Raw genomic sequence first — 13,380 nt, 5'->3', positions numbered from 1 at the left:
TTGATGCTTTTGGTATTATATTTTTATTTCCACGTCGCTACTCCGACCATCAATCCTTCAATACTTCGATGCTCAATCCTTCTCCGTGTGAGAGGAGGCCTGTACCCAGCAGTGGGGCGATAAAAAGGCTGTAACAGAACAGAACAGACTCCCAGCTTTTCAGCCAACATTGAGAATTTTGCTTTTCTATGCACTAATGACGCATATAGAAACTTTACTTGGTGTTTTTGCAAATATGAGAAGATTTTTGTTTACGTTCCTAGAAAATTGTTTACTTCTCAAGAAGTCCATTGCCCAATTTGGGGGCGACAAAGATACCATTTATTTTTGTTCTTCCCTTGAATAATTTTTATCTATTTTATAAATTACTAGTCGTTTTCCCGCGGTTTCACCCGCGTCCCGTGGGAGCTACTGCCCGCACCGAGATAAAATAAAGCCTATGTTACTCGCAGATAATATAGCTTTCTAATGGTGAAAGAATATTTAGAATCGGTGCAGTAGTTTTTGAGTTTATCCATTATAACCAAACAAACAAAGTTTTCCTCTTTATAATATTAGTATACATGTAACTAGTACCTAACCTAATATTTTGCCATCTATCATCTTCTAGAACTAAAAGACACGATGGCTCGTGTGGGCGCGGACTTGAAGCAGAAGCTGCTGGAGTCACTGCGCAGCACGTGGAACAAGTGGAAGACTGCACCGCCCACTGATGGACAGCTGGAGAAGGTCAGTTAATTAATGTTAATTAATGTAAAGACACGATGGCTCGTGTGGGCGCGGACTTGAAGCAGAAGCTGCTGGAGTCACTGCGCAGCACGTGGAACAAGTGGAAGACTGCACCGCCCACTGATGGACAGCTGGAGAAGGTCAGTTAATTAATGTTAATTAATGTAAAAGACACGATGGCTCGTGTGGGCGCGGACTTGAAGCAGAAGCTGCTGGAGTCACTGCGCAGCACGTGGAACAAGTGGAAGACTGCACCGCCCACTGATGGACAGCTGGAGAAGGTCAGTTAATTAATGTTAATTAATGTAAAAGACACGATGGCTCGTGTGGGCGCGGACTTGAAGCAGAAGCTGCTGGAGTCACTGCGCAGCACGTGGAACAAGTGGAAGACTGCACCGCCCACTGATGGACAGCTGGAGAAGGTCAGTTAATTAATGTTAATTAATGTAAAAGACACGATGGCTCGTGTGGGCGCGGACTTGAAGCAGAAGCTGCTGGAGTCACTGCGCAGCACGTGGAACAAGTGGAAGACTGCACCGCCCACTGATGGACAGCTGGAGAAGGTCAGTTAATTAATGTTAATTAATGTAAAAGACACGATGGCTCGTGTGGGCGCGGACTTGAAGCAGAAGCTGCTGGAGTCACTGCGCAGCACGTGGAACAAGTGGAAGACTGCACCGCCCACTGATGGACAGCTGGAGAAGGTCAGTTAATTAATGTTAATTAATGTAAAAGACACGATGGCTCGTGTGGGCGCGGACTTGAAGCAGAAGCTGCTGGAGTCACTGCGCAGCACGTGGAACAAGTGGAAGACTGCACCGCCCACTGATGGACAGCTGGAGAAGGTCAGTTAATTAATGTTAATTAATGTAAAAGACACGATGGCTCGTGTGGGCGCGGACTTGAAGCAGAAGCTGCTGGAGTCACTGCGCAGCACGTGGAACAAGTGGAAGACTGCACCGCCCACTGATGGACAGCTGGAGAAGGTCAGTTAATTAATGTTAATTAATGTAAAAGACACGATGGCTCGTGTGGGCGCGGACTTGAAGCAGAAGCTGCTGGAGTCACTGCGCAGCACGTGGAACAAGTGGAAGACTGCACCGCCCACTGATGGACAGCTGGAGAAGGTCAGTTAATTAATGTTAATTAATGTAAAGACACGATGGCTCGTGTGGGCGCGGACTTGAAGCAGAAGCTGCTGGAGTCACTGCGCAGCACGTGGAACAAGTGGAAGACTGCACCGCCCACTGATGGACAGCTGGAGAAGGTCAGTTAATTAATGTTAATTAGGTTATATGACAAAATATGCATGGAGATATGTGGTCAAAATATGCAGTGAATGTATAAGCTATCAAAATAAGGACCGAAAAACGGACTGTCAAATGCCAAATGCATTAAAATATTGCAAAATATACTCAAAATATATGCACTTTCATAATAGACACAATGAACATAGAAATATGTACTAACAAGTTGTGAAATATTTTATTACATACACGCCGTTTTCCCGCGGTTTCACCCGCGTCCCGTGGTAACCACTGTCCGTACCGGGATAAAATATAGCCTATGTTATTCGTGGATAATGTAGCTTTCGGATGGTGAAAGAATTTTTAAAAACGGTCCAGTCGTTTTTGAGCCTATTCATTACAAACAAACAAACAAAGATTTCCTCTTTAAAATATCAGTACATATTATATGCTACCACCATTTCAATATAGAAATGCACTAAAAAGTAGCAAAATACGCACAAATATATGAATTATGGAAACGCCAAAATAAATGTGCAAACATGTACTAAAAGCTGGTGGTATATGCACAATGGCAAAATAGATATGCAAATATGGACTGAAAAGTGGCGCAACATGCTCAAGGTATATGATGCACTATCATAAAATTATTTCATTTTTAAGTTAAAGGTCTCTACGTCATTGTAGATTTCTTGTTCAGAAGACCTTGGAAAAAACCGTGATATTCGGATATATTTTTGTCACTGTCCTATCCCTACTTTTATTTGACAATTCAAATCCCCAAGACAGGTTTTCTCATGGGCGCCAATTTATGTAAAAATAAAAAATTTACGCTTAAAAATTATGCTTTAGTATAATTATTTACATAGGGTTTTTTTTCATAATATTTGTGCTTATAACAATTTTTATACTTAATACTTTTTTATATATTTCTAGGTGGTAGAAGAAGAAATTGAGAAAGAACAATTGACAGATGAAAGCTCAGAAGAATTAGCCAGAGAGACTGAACTGGTAAGCATTATACATATATTTTAGCCGACTTTGAAGAAAAGAGGCGCTCGTGGCATAAGTAACAGCCGCGTGTGTAGATCATAAGGTTAAGCAACACATGGCGCGTTTGGTTCGTGGATGGGTGACTATCTTGTCTTGACGAGATCCTCTGTGTTTCGGAAGGCATGTTTAATTTGTGGGTTCTGATGGTAATTTCGTTGTCTTTGGTAGTCGTGTGAGAAGCCAAAAAGTCTGACAACCAATCTTAGGGGCGAAAGGGTTCCAATTCGATGGGTATTGGGTTGCCCGGGTTAACTGGGTTGAGGAGGCAGTCGCTCTTTGTAAAACACTGGTACTCAGCTGTATTCGGTTAGACTGGAAGCCGACCCTAATTCAGATTGAGAAAAGGCTCGGCAGATGATGAATTGCTTCCCGATTTGACTTAACTTTTTAACTCCTCTGAGAAGGAATTTATAGTTTTGTAATATTTTAAAGTTACTTGCTATGTTTAAGTTGCTGTATTTTTAAGCCTTCCTAAAAAAGGAACATATTCTCCATTTGCCTGTTATTACCTGCTATCTAGAAATATTTTATTTTCCTAATATTACAATTACTCCCCAGTCGACGCCGGACAAGCTAGGGCGGCTGAACAACGGTCGCCGCGTCGACTACGTGCTGCAGGAGGCGCCGCTAGAGATGATCAACGAGTACCTCTTCGCTATGAGCAGCCATGTTGGATACTGGTGAGTATCCAACATGGATACTTATTTTTATTTCACTCAATTAGAGGTGTCATTTTAAGGTTTTAACCTACAGCGACAGCGTAACTTCTAAAACAAATGTTAAAACAAAAATAAAATAGTTAATATACACAAATTCAAAAATACATCTTCCTAGCTGTTTGTCGTGGTTACACCACACACGTCTTGAAAACTATGTACTTTCTGTATCCGTACAAAATGTTATTCGTCGATAGCCTCCCAACACTGAAATAATTTTTAAATCGGTTCTGTGTTTTGGCTTTTGGAGCCATTAGGATACAAGCGAACAAATATACAGAGAAAAAATATTTTTTCTACTTGATAATTAGTTTAGATAGTGATAATGGCCAAAGTTTATTTTAGTGTCTGTATTTTTATTTTGTAGTAGCTTCCACTTTTTCATCCGGATACGGCGAGTAATTCTCTTGGGATACAGGTGGAAAAGCCAATATGGATAATATAAATATCTCCTTTAAATGATTCTATTCCATATAAAAAATAAATAACCTGAAATAATATTCTTTTCTCAGGGAATCGGAAGACACGATGCTTCTAATGCTGCGCGAGATATACGACGCCCTGGGCGTTCAGCCGGACTGCACCGTGCCGCAGCAGAACCTTACCGTACAGAGGACCAGGACTGTCACTAAGGTACGTCACGTCATTACTGCCTACTAGCTACTTCCCGCACATGGATAATCAGCCGGACTGCACCGTGCCGCAGCAGAACCTTACCGTACAGAGGACCAGGACTGTCACTAAGGTACGTCACGTCATTACTGCCTACTAGCTACTTCCCGCACATGGATAATCAGCCGGACTGCACCGTGCCGCAGCAGAACCTTACCGTACAGAGGACCAGGACTGTCACTAAGGTACGTCACGTCATTACTGCCTACTAGCTACTTCCCGCACATGGATAATCAGCCGGACTGCACCGTGCCGCAGCAGAACCTTACCGTACAGAGGACCAGGACTGTCACTAAGGTACGTCACGTCATTACTGCCTACTAGCTACTTCCCGCACATGGATAATCAGCCGGACTGCACCGTGCCGCAGCAGAACCTTACCGTACAGAGGACCAGGACTGTCACTAAGGTACGTCACGTCATTACTGCCTACTAGCTACTTCCCGCACATGGATAATCAGCCGGACTGCACCGTGCCGCAGCAGAACCTTACCGTACAGAGGACCAGGACTGTCACTAAGGTACGTCACGTCATTACTGCCTACTAGCTACTTCCCGCACATGGATAATCAGCCGGACTGCACCGTGCCGCAGCAGAACCTTACCGTACAGAGGACCAGGACTGTCACTAAGGTACGTCACGTCATTACTGCCTACTAGCTACTTCCCGCACATGGATAATCAGCCGGACTGCACCGTGCCGCAGCAGAACCTTACCGTACAGAGGACCAGGACTGTCACTAAGGTACGTCACGTCATTACTGCCTACTAGCTACTTCCCGCACATGGATAATCAGCCGGACTGCACCGTGCCGCAGCAGAACCTTACCGTACAGAGGACCAGGACTGTCACTAAGGTACGTCACGTCATTACTGCCTACTAGCTACTTCCCGCACATGGATAATCAGCCGGACTGCACCGTGCCGCAGCAGAACCTTACCGTACAGAGGACCAGGACTGTCACTAAGGTACGTCACGTCATTACTGCCTACTAGCTACTTCCCGCACATGGATAATCAGCCGGACTGCACCGTGCCGCAGCAGAACCTTACCGTACAGAGGACCAGGACTGTCACTAAGGTACGTCACGTCATTACTGCCTACTAGCTACTTCCCGCACATGGATAATCAGCCGGACTGCACCGTGCCGCAGCAGAACCTTACCGTACAGAGGACCAGGACTGTCACTAAGGTACGTCACGTCATTACTGCCTACTAGCTACTTCCCGCACATGGATAATCAGCCGGACTGCACCGTGCCGCAGCAGAACCTTACCGTACAGAGGACCAGGACTGTCACTAAGGTACGTCACGTCATTACTGCCTACTAGCTACTTCCCGCACATGGATAATCAGGGAGACGGAAGAGATCAGGCGCAGGACCGACATTTACGTGCTCTCCGATGCACGGGTGATTCAATCACCAACTTCCAGGCTCCGGGCTGCTTTGTGAAAGTTGAAGAAAACCCACAAAGCGATTTCGGCCCGACCCGGGAATCGAACCCGAGACCTCGAGCACAGCAGCCGCGCTTGCGACCACTAGACCAACGGGGCAGTGGGCAGTCATCAGCACCATACAAGTAATGTAAAAAAATGTTCATAGGACTTTTTGTTTAAAAACTCAGTTTAAAAATAAAATGTATGTAAAAATTCTAAAAGCTGTTTCACCAACGTCCCTGGGCAGCCTTTCCCGTACAAACAAATAAAAAATGATTCCTCTTTTTTGTATAGATTTACTTCAAATGTACTAAAATAATGTATCTCTTTTATTTTCAGGATGAAACAATTGTCATCAATTCAGGTAAATATTGAATAGTTTTTATTCCTTACTTTAAAATGAATATTAATATTTAATGCTTGCAATAAAAAAACTGGAATAAGTTTTTAGTCTATGATCTTCAAAATAAAACCAGAGACACTCATTTAGTTTTTTCAATCCACAGATTATCCATCAACTAGCCGTGGAGCGATATGATGTGTGTATAAATAAAAAAATAGTTTAATTTTATATTTAATACTTAGTAAACAACAATAATATGCATTTTATTTTGGTTGTTATATTTTAAGGCTATATCTTGGTAACCAAACGATTTTCTTAAAAATATAGATATTTCATTTCACGAAAGCGGGTGAACTATATTTGGGCTTAATTCTGCACGATTGATATTCAACTGAGATTCAATCACTACTCAAATACAATTGAAGCGTATGTGTAATTCTTATTTTTTTTCTTTTAAATTAACTTTTTTGTCCCTTTTTGTGATTCAGGAATGAGTCATATTGTCTGTAAATGATTTACGATTGCAATATGATTGTAGAGCAAACTACCGTATAGACCAAATGGCAAACCAATCGAATGTCATTGGAATACGATTGGTCTTATATCAGCAGCAGAATGCCCGCTAAGGTTAAAACTGCTATTGAGATTCAATTGATATCCAATTGTCACATTATTAATTTAGCAGAATCAAGCCCTTGTGTGAATGTAAAATGTAAAAGCAAATTGATTTTGTATGACTCGGCGACTCGGCCAATACTGAGCGTTTCTGAGATTACGCATAAGTGTGGCTCACCCGTTTTCTCTATACCAAGAAAAAGCCTATAGTACTCAAAATTGGGATATGTCTTTCTACGGAGAAATGTAGCATTTTTAACAGATATATAGTAAGAAATATGTGGAAATATTAAAGGTTAATCATCTGTCTAGCCTTTTCCTAACTATGTTGGGGTCGGCTTCCAGTCTTAGGGTCGCTGAAAAATTTGGTGTGAAAGGGCGTCAGAAATTGATTAAATTGTCGGTCGCCAGACCTTATTCTGTTTTGAACAAACTCATTTTTAACCGACTTAGAAAAAAGAGGTGGTTCTCAAATCGACCGTTTATTTGTATTTTTGTTACAACATCAAAAAACTCATTTTAACTTCTTAGAAAGGAGGTTTCGTGCCCAGGTAACTGGGTTGAGGAGGTCAGATAGGCAGTCGCTCCTTGTAAAACACTGGTAATCAGCTGCATCCGGTTAGACTGGAAGCCGACCCCAACATAGTTGGGAAAAGACTACCCTTTTTCAATAACGGTAAATATAATGTACAGTTCTTATAAATGTGTCACCAAACATTATTTGTCTAATAATACATTAATAGTTAGGTCATAGTTTAAAAAAAAACACAGTTATTTAAAAAAATATATCCGTAGAATGACTTTTAATTATTAAAAATACTGAAATTAATAAAAATAGATAGGTGTAAAATTATTTTTCGCATTTTTTTTTACTTTTGACTGAATTCAGTCAGAAATCTAATATGAATTTGAAATTTTAATTAAACATTCATTTGTAATGAAATACGTTTTCAGAAAAAAGTAAAAAAAATACGGTTCACTTGAAAAAAAAATTAATGATAAGTTCAGTATTCCACCAAGAAAAAAAGAAAATTTTGAAAAAATACGCAAAAAAAAATATACATACCTAATGAATAGTAATAATATTGTAAATTATCCACACAAAGATATTTGTTAAATTAAGAAATATCTTGATTTAAAAAGTGTTTATTTAAAATTAATATAAGATTTTTAAACTGCTGTTCAAGATGACTTTAAAAAATCATCATCAAAATTTCTAAGAACTATATTGGGATATTTTCAAACTAAGTGTATTTCCCGGTTTCAGAAGATTTTAAACAACTAATATAATTTCTTAACTTAAACATCTCGTCTTCACGGTATATCGGTCCTGCTTGTGATCTCTCTCCGGTGGTGTCGGATTGTCGTCCCATCGCGCCATGAGAGTGAAGGAATAGTGAGTGCACCTGTGTCCAAGCAAATGTGCGTGCACTGTAATATGTCCTGCGCAGCTGGCTGATCTCCTTATATGAGAACAGCCGCCGTGGCTGATAATCGGCTAGGAAAATTATATTGGTCGTTTAAAAATTTCTGAAAAAGTGGGAAATATCAATTAAAATATAAAAGTTACACTAAACAGTAGTTCTAAATAATGTATTTAGTTTAAATATGAAATATTTCGGGCCGTTGTCACTTAGCAGATTTAATAAATAAATTCACTGTTTTTTTTATTTTATTTTGTTTTTTTTTTTGAAAAAAAAAAGTGATTGAAAACGTTATTTTTTGTTGATTTTAGCTTTAAAATTATATTATGTATATCTTTAAGATGGGTGTCACTTAAGTTGAAAACAGTAGAGAAATGGGAATTTTTGTTTATTTTTGCACCATTACAACACATTTTTGCAATTTTTTCTTAATTTGACGTCTCAAAAAATTAAAAAAAAAATACTTCATCATACTTTATTAAGTATATTTCCAATTTTCTCTACTGTACACTAAAAAAATATTGATAAATTGACATTAACTCCCAAAAAAACATGAATACAGACATTTTTGAAAAGCATTTTTTTTTCTATTTTCATCACAAATTTAAGTTTTTTTTTAAATGATTTTGTAATGTTAAAACGTTCGGGCGATTCAGTATGCAGTGTGAGAGAGTGATGGAGCTAAGTATAATGGATAGCGCCGTCCCTTTTTCTCACAACTCTTGGAACGCCTTTCGTTCATCTGGTTAATTTAACTGAAAGCTTACTTACGGTGAGTTGCACCATTTAACTATAACGATAACCGAACCATTTTCAGTTGTCAAATTGCCGATTTGACAAATAAACGGTAATTTGGTTTGTTAAAAGAGTCAATTTATCAATATGTTTTCTTCCATAATTTAACATGAGAACATATTTATATCTTTTTTGAAAGTTGTTATAGCAATATTGATACTACTATCTTCCGGTTTCCATACCCGGATAAAAAATAGCCTATAGCCTTTCTCGATAAATGGGTTATCTAACACTGAAAGACTTTCAAATCAGTTCAGTACTTAGTTCCTGCAAACTTGCAATTTTTAATGCATTATTTCAAATATTTATTCCTACATAGTCTGTATTCTTTAATGTATTTAAAAAAAAGTACGAAAAAGGCTGTATTTTGTTAACTTTCCACGTCATATTTTCTATTATTCTTATTTCACCATATTAGGTATCTCTTAATAATGGTCGAGTGGGATAATCCGCTTACGTTTTCACACAGCTTCCGAGCTTCACAATATTCGCCATTTTACACTTTTTGTTTTGGCGTCTTCAACCATCTGGCGCCCTACTCCGGCGACCTGGTCGCACTCTGGCGACCCAATCCCACTCTGGCGACCCCGTGCCACTCTAGCGACTCAGTCCCACTCTGGCGCCCTAGTCCCACTCTGGCGACCCATTCCCACTCTGGCGCTCCTGTGTTGTGTCAATATTGCTATCCAACTAGATTAGTTTAAGTTTAGTAACAAATAAATGGATTCCAAGATAGAGCTATTTATTTTATTAAAATATAAAAAAGAATTGTTATAATTATTTGTTTCTAAGTTTTTCTCCATCATTATTTATGTAAACAATCATGTAAACGAAATTGTTAACATTACAAATAAAGTTTATATTTTACTAGATCTTGCTTATTTTATTTACTTACCAAGCTACTGCTCATATATATGTTATGGACCATGTGATTAATTCGGGCATTATAAATAATGCCCGAGCATTATGAATAATGTCTAGCTTTATCGGGCCAAGTGGTTAATAACTATCTTAACTTCATTATTGATCACATTGCACGGGCATTATTATATTGCTACATAACAGTTGGGCAATTTGATAATAAAGCTGTATTTTACACGGTGCGAGGGCGGGGAGGGAAGTACGCGTGGCGTGACACGCTTTGACCAATCAGAGACAGCCATTCTTAATTTTATTTTATGTTATATTTTTAACATGACTTTCCTTAACATTTATATGCAAAAACTAGTGGATTTTTAAGGCAGAAGTCCTTGTGGGTGCGTGGGTCTGTGGGCGGTGAGTTCGGGTGGCTCGCTCATGTCTATTTTTAGGCAACAGACCCTTGTCGGTGGCGCGCGTTGTTCCACGCGCTCCTCAAAGTGATGTCAGCAACCCCAGCGGGGCCCATCAGGGCCAAGGTCTGCCGGGGCTGAGAGATTGTTCGAAAGACCGCAGCCCTGGTACATAAAAGGCCTACGACATAACACGACGGTCAGTCACTAAGAGTCTGACACCCTCACCGCTGCTAACCCACAGCGGGGGGTCATTTGATGAAAAAAGGCAGAAGTCCTTCATAATTAATCCAAATCATGATCCTAATTATTTAAGTGGTTTAATATTTAGTTTATTTTAAGTTAAATGGCAATATGTTTGTTTGTTTGTTTAAATATGTTTGTATTACTTTGCCCTAAAGGTCACGCGGGCAATATGTATAGTGCCCGGTCAATTTGATTATTTGAATAATTATTATCAAATTGCACTCTCATATTGGGCATTTTTCATAATGACCGGGCATTATGTATACTGCCCAATTTATCACTTAGTCCATAACATATATGACGGCGCCACCGTCGATGTGTCAACCGTTGATCTGTCAACGGTGGACCTTATATAAAGCGGCGCGCGCGCACGACTCGGGTCATTCGTTCGCCGCTAGACATGGGCAAAATGTGTCATTGAAAAGAAAAGATAGATATGCATCTTTTAATCACTCGGATATGAATCACTCTTTCATATCTTTATATCAGTAGTTCAGTATAACTCAGTAGCTCGTTTAAACTCGCAACTCGTGTGCGGCTCACTCATTCATTTAGATCATTCAGATATAATGATAGGTTGGTTGTTGTTTGCATCTTTCTGATATATTGAGCGGTTGCGATTGAACAATTTTTTTCTAATTAAAAAAAAATACTATTCTTATGACTGTAGGTACAACCTACTTCTTTTATGTTAATTAGTTCAATGAATAGTCAATCGCAATCTAGTATTGAGTATAAGCATTAGTTTAGTAAGTATTAGAAAATAAAAATAGAAATAGCCTTCTGATTTCCCTTCATATTTTACACAGGCTTAGGACTGTCTACCTACGAAATTATTTACGTGAAAATTAAATTTTAGTTCAAAATGTGTATTTCGAGTCAAAACATGTTTGTTCGGTAGGCGGTAAGTTTTCAATACATTTGACAAGATTATAATACCGAAATATTCACTAAGGACAAACAATTATAAGCCTTATGCGTGAGCAATAGAGTTAACAACTTATTATTGGGTGTCAACTTATTGTGGTCAAAGTAACGACATTCGTAATCGTATGGGTGCGAGCGAGACGGCTCGCTTGACGTTCAACCAATGGCGCGCGGCGATGCTATCCGATGCCACAGATTAGTTAGTACCCGACGCGATGACCGACGAGTGAGTTAGGTGTAAAGAAAGATATACTGAACTACTGACACATTCGGATATGTAAAGATATGAAGAGTGATTGATTCAAATGGAATGATTCATATCATTTGTATCTATCACTCCTGAGTTACCCATCTCTATCGCCGACCGTTGCCGAGTGCACACCTCCCACAAATCGTGATGATTTATTTCGTTAATATTAATTGTGGTGACTGGTATTGTGTTAATTGGAGTAAACCAAGTGATTGTGTGAGAACCCCTTTGTTTTATTTAACGATGTCGGATCCTGACGCCGACATATACAAATAATCAAAGGACGATCAGGATGAACTGGGGCCCGATTTTCCTAAGTTAATAATGTTGATCCAGTACCTAGACAATTGATCAACTTACGAGTCTTGTTATTTTCCGTTGACATATACATATACTTCTACCAACTTTTTGCTAAGTTCATTCAAGAGGATTCGTTTTAAAACTTCTGGCCCAAGTTCACCGGCTCTCAGTGGCGGATTTACCAATAGGCCAAGTAGGCCAGTGCCTAGAGCGGCAGATTTAGAGGGGCGGCAAATTTAGCAATTTTTTTTACAGGTTTTTTTTTATAATTGAGTATATGAGTACACAATCCATATATAAATAGACGATTAATAAACGCAAAATTAATAAACTGTAATATATACTTAGGTACCTACTTACGTGATCATGAATTTTAAAATATTCTAATAGCGTTTCAATAAAAATAAAATAAAAAATCCGCTCGCTTCGCTCGCGGTTTCGCGGCTTTTTCATAATTCCTGGTTTGTTCTGCGCTCTTTCGAGTCCTCAATCTAACAAAAAGTTAAAGCACCGAAGTAGCAAAAACAACTGACGCTCTAAACTGACGATTTCAAAGCTGTTTATGAGAGTGGAGGACTTTTGTGTCCCAAAACACGAAAAATTTCGCGCTCGCTGCGCTCTCAGCTTTTTTACTTTACACTGGTTTTTTTCAAACTTCTTTGAGTATTTTTGTGTTCCAAGACTCAAAAAATTTTGCGCTCGCTGCGCTCGCGCCTTTCACTTGACAGTGGCTATTTTCTGATTTCTTTAGGTATTATTGCGTCCCAAACATCAAAAATTTCGCGCTCGCTACGCTCGCGGCTTCTTCTCTTAGCAGTGCCTTTTTTCCACTCTTGTTTTGATAGATATTTTTGTGTACCAAAACTATAAAAAAATTCGCGCTCGCTTCGCCTTTTTCACTTTACGCCGGTTTTTTTTTACTCGTTTTGGTACAAAATTATTAAGTTTTGGAACAGAAAACTTTTTACATTTGTCGTTTTTTTTTGGGGGGGCTGCACAATAGGTAGTCCGCCCCGGGTGCCACCCGATGCTACGTCGCCACTGCGTCATAGTCATAGCACCCGAACGAATGAACCAATTTCAATTTAGTTTTTTTTTAGTGTTTGATGAAAATGGTTCAAAGTCGCTGTCATATAAACTTGTTAACATTAAACTCTTCGGTACATAGAGGCTTGCAAAAATAATCTAGTAACTGACAAAAATATCATTAAGTTCACAATCATTAGAGGCGGCAAAAATTGAATGGCCTACTAGCGGCAAGTTTGTAAATCCGCCACTGCCGGCTCTGAAACTTGAACGTGAAATTCATTGAAAAGTTGTCGAAAAGTTGTTTTAGGAAAACTGAGATTGTCGG

The 13,380-nt window shown here is 39.3% G+C and overlaps 1 protein-coding gene across 1 annotated transcript in view; it reads left to right on the top strand.

The window, feature by feature from the left end:
- The window catches only part of LOC110382180 (uncharacterized), a 107,680-nt gene extending 97,776 nt beyond the window's left edge, over positions 1–9,904 (top strand). Inside the window, exons 15-20 of the mRNA XM_064043270.1 lie at positions 611–729; positions 2,913–2,987; positions 3,588–3,709; positions 4,258–4,378; positions 6,195–6,219; positions 6,362–9,904. Coding sequence (XP_063899340.1) covers positions 611–729; positions 2,913–2,987; positions 3,588–3,709; positions 4,258–4,378; positions 6,195–6,219; positions 6,362–6,393 — 494 coding nt within the window. The 3' untranslated portion in view covers positions 6,394–9,904. The remainder of the gene's footprint in view (positions 1–610; positions 730–2,912; positions 2,988–3,587; positions 3,710–4,257; positions 4,379–6,194; positions 6,220–6,361) is intronic.
- The last annotated feature ends 3,476 nt before the right edge of the window (positions 9,905–13,380 follow it).

Source organism: Helicoverpa armigera, chromosome 31 (assembly GCF_030705265.1).
Source record: "Helicoverpa armigera isolate CAAS_96S chromosome 31, ASM3070526v1, whole genome shotgun sequence".
NCBI classification, from domain to species: domain Eukaryota; kingdom Metazoa; phylum Arthropoda; class Insecta; order Lepidoptera; family Noctuidae; genus Helicoverpa; species Helicoverpa armigera.
Note: the sequence above shows the minus strand (reverse complement) of the source record. Positions and strands in the feature narration are given on the sequence as shown.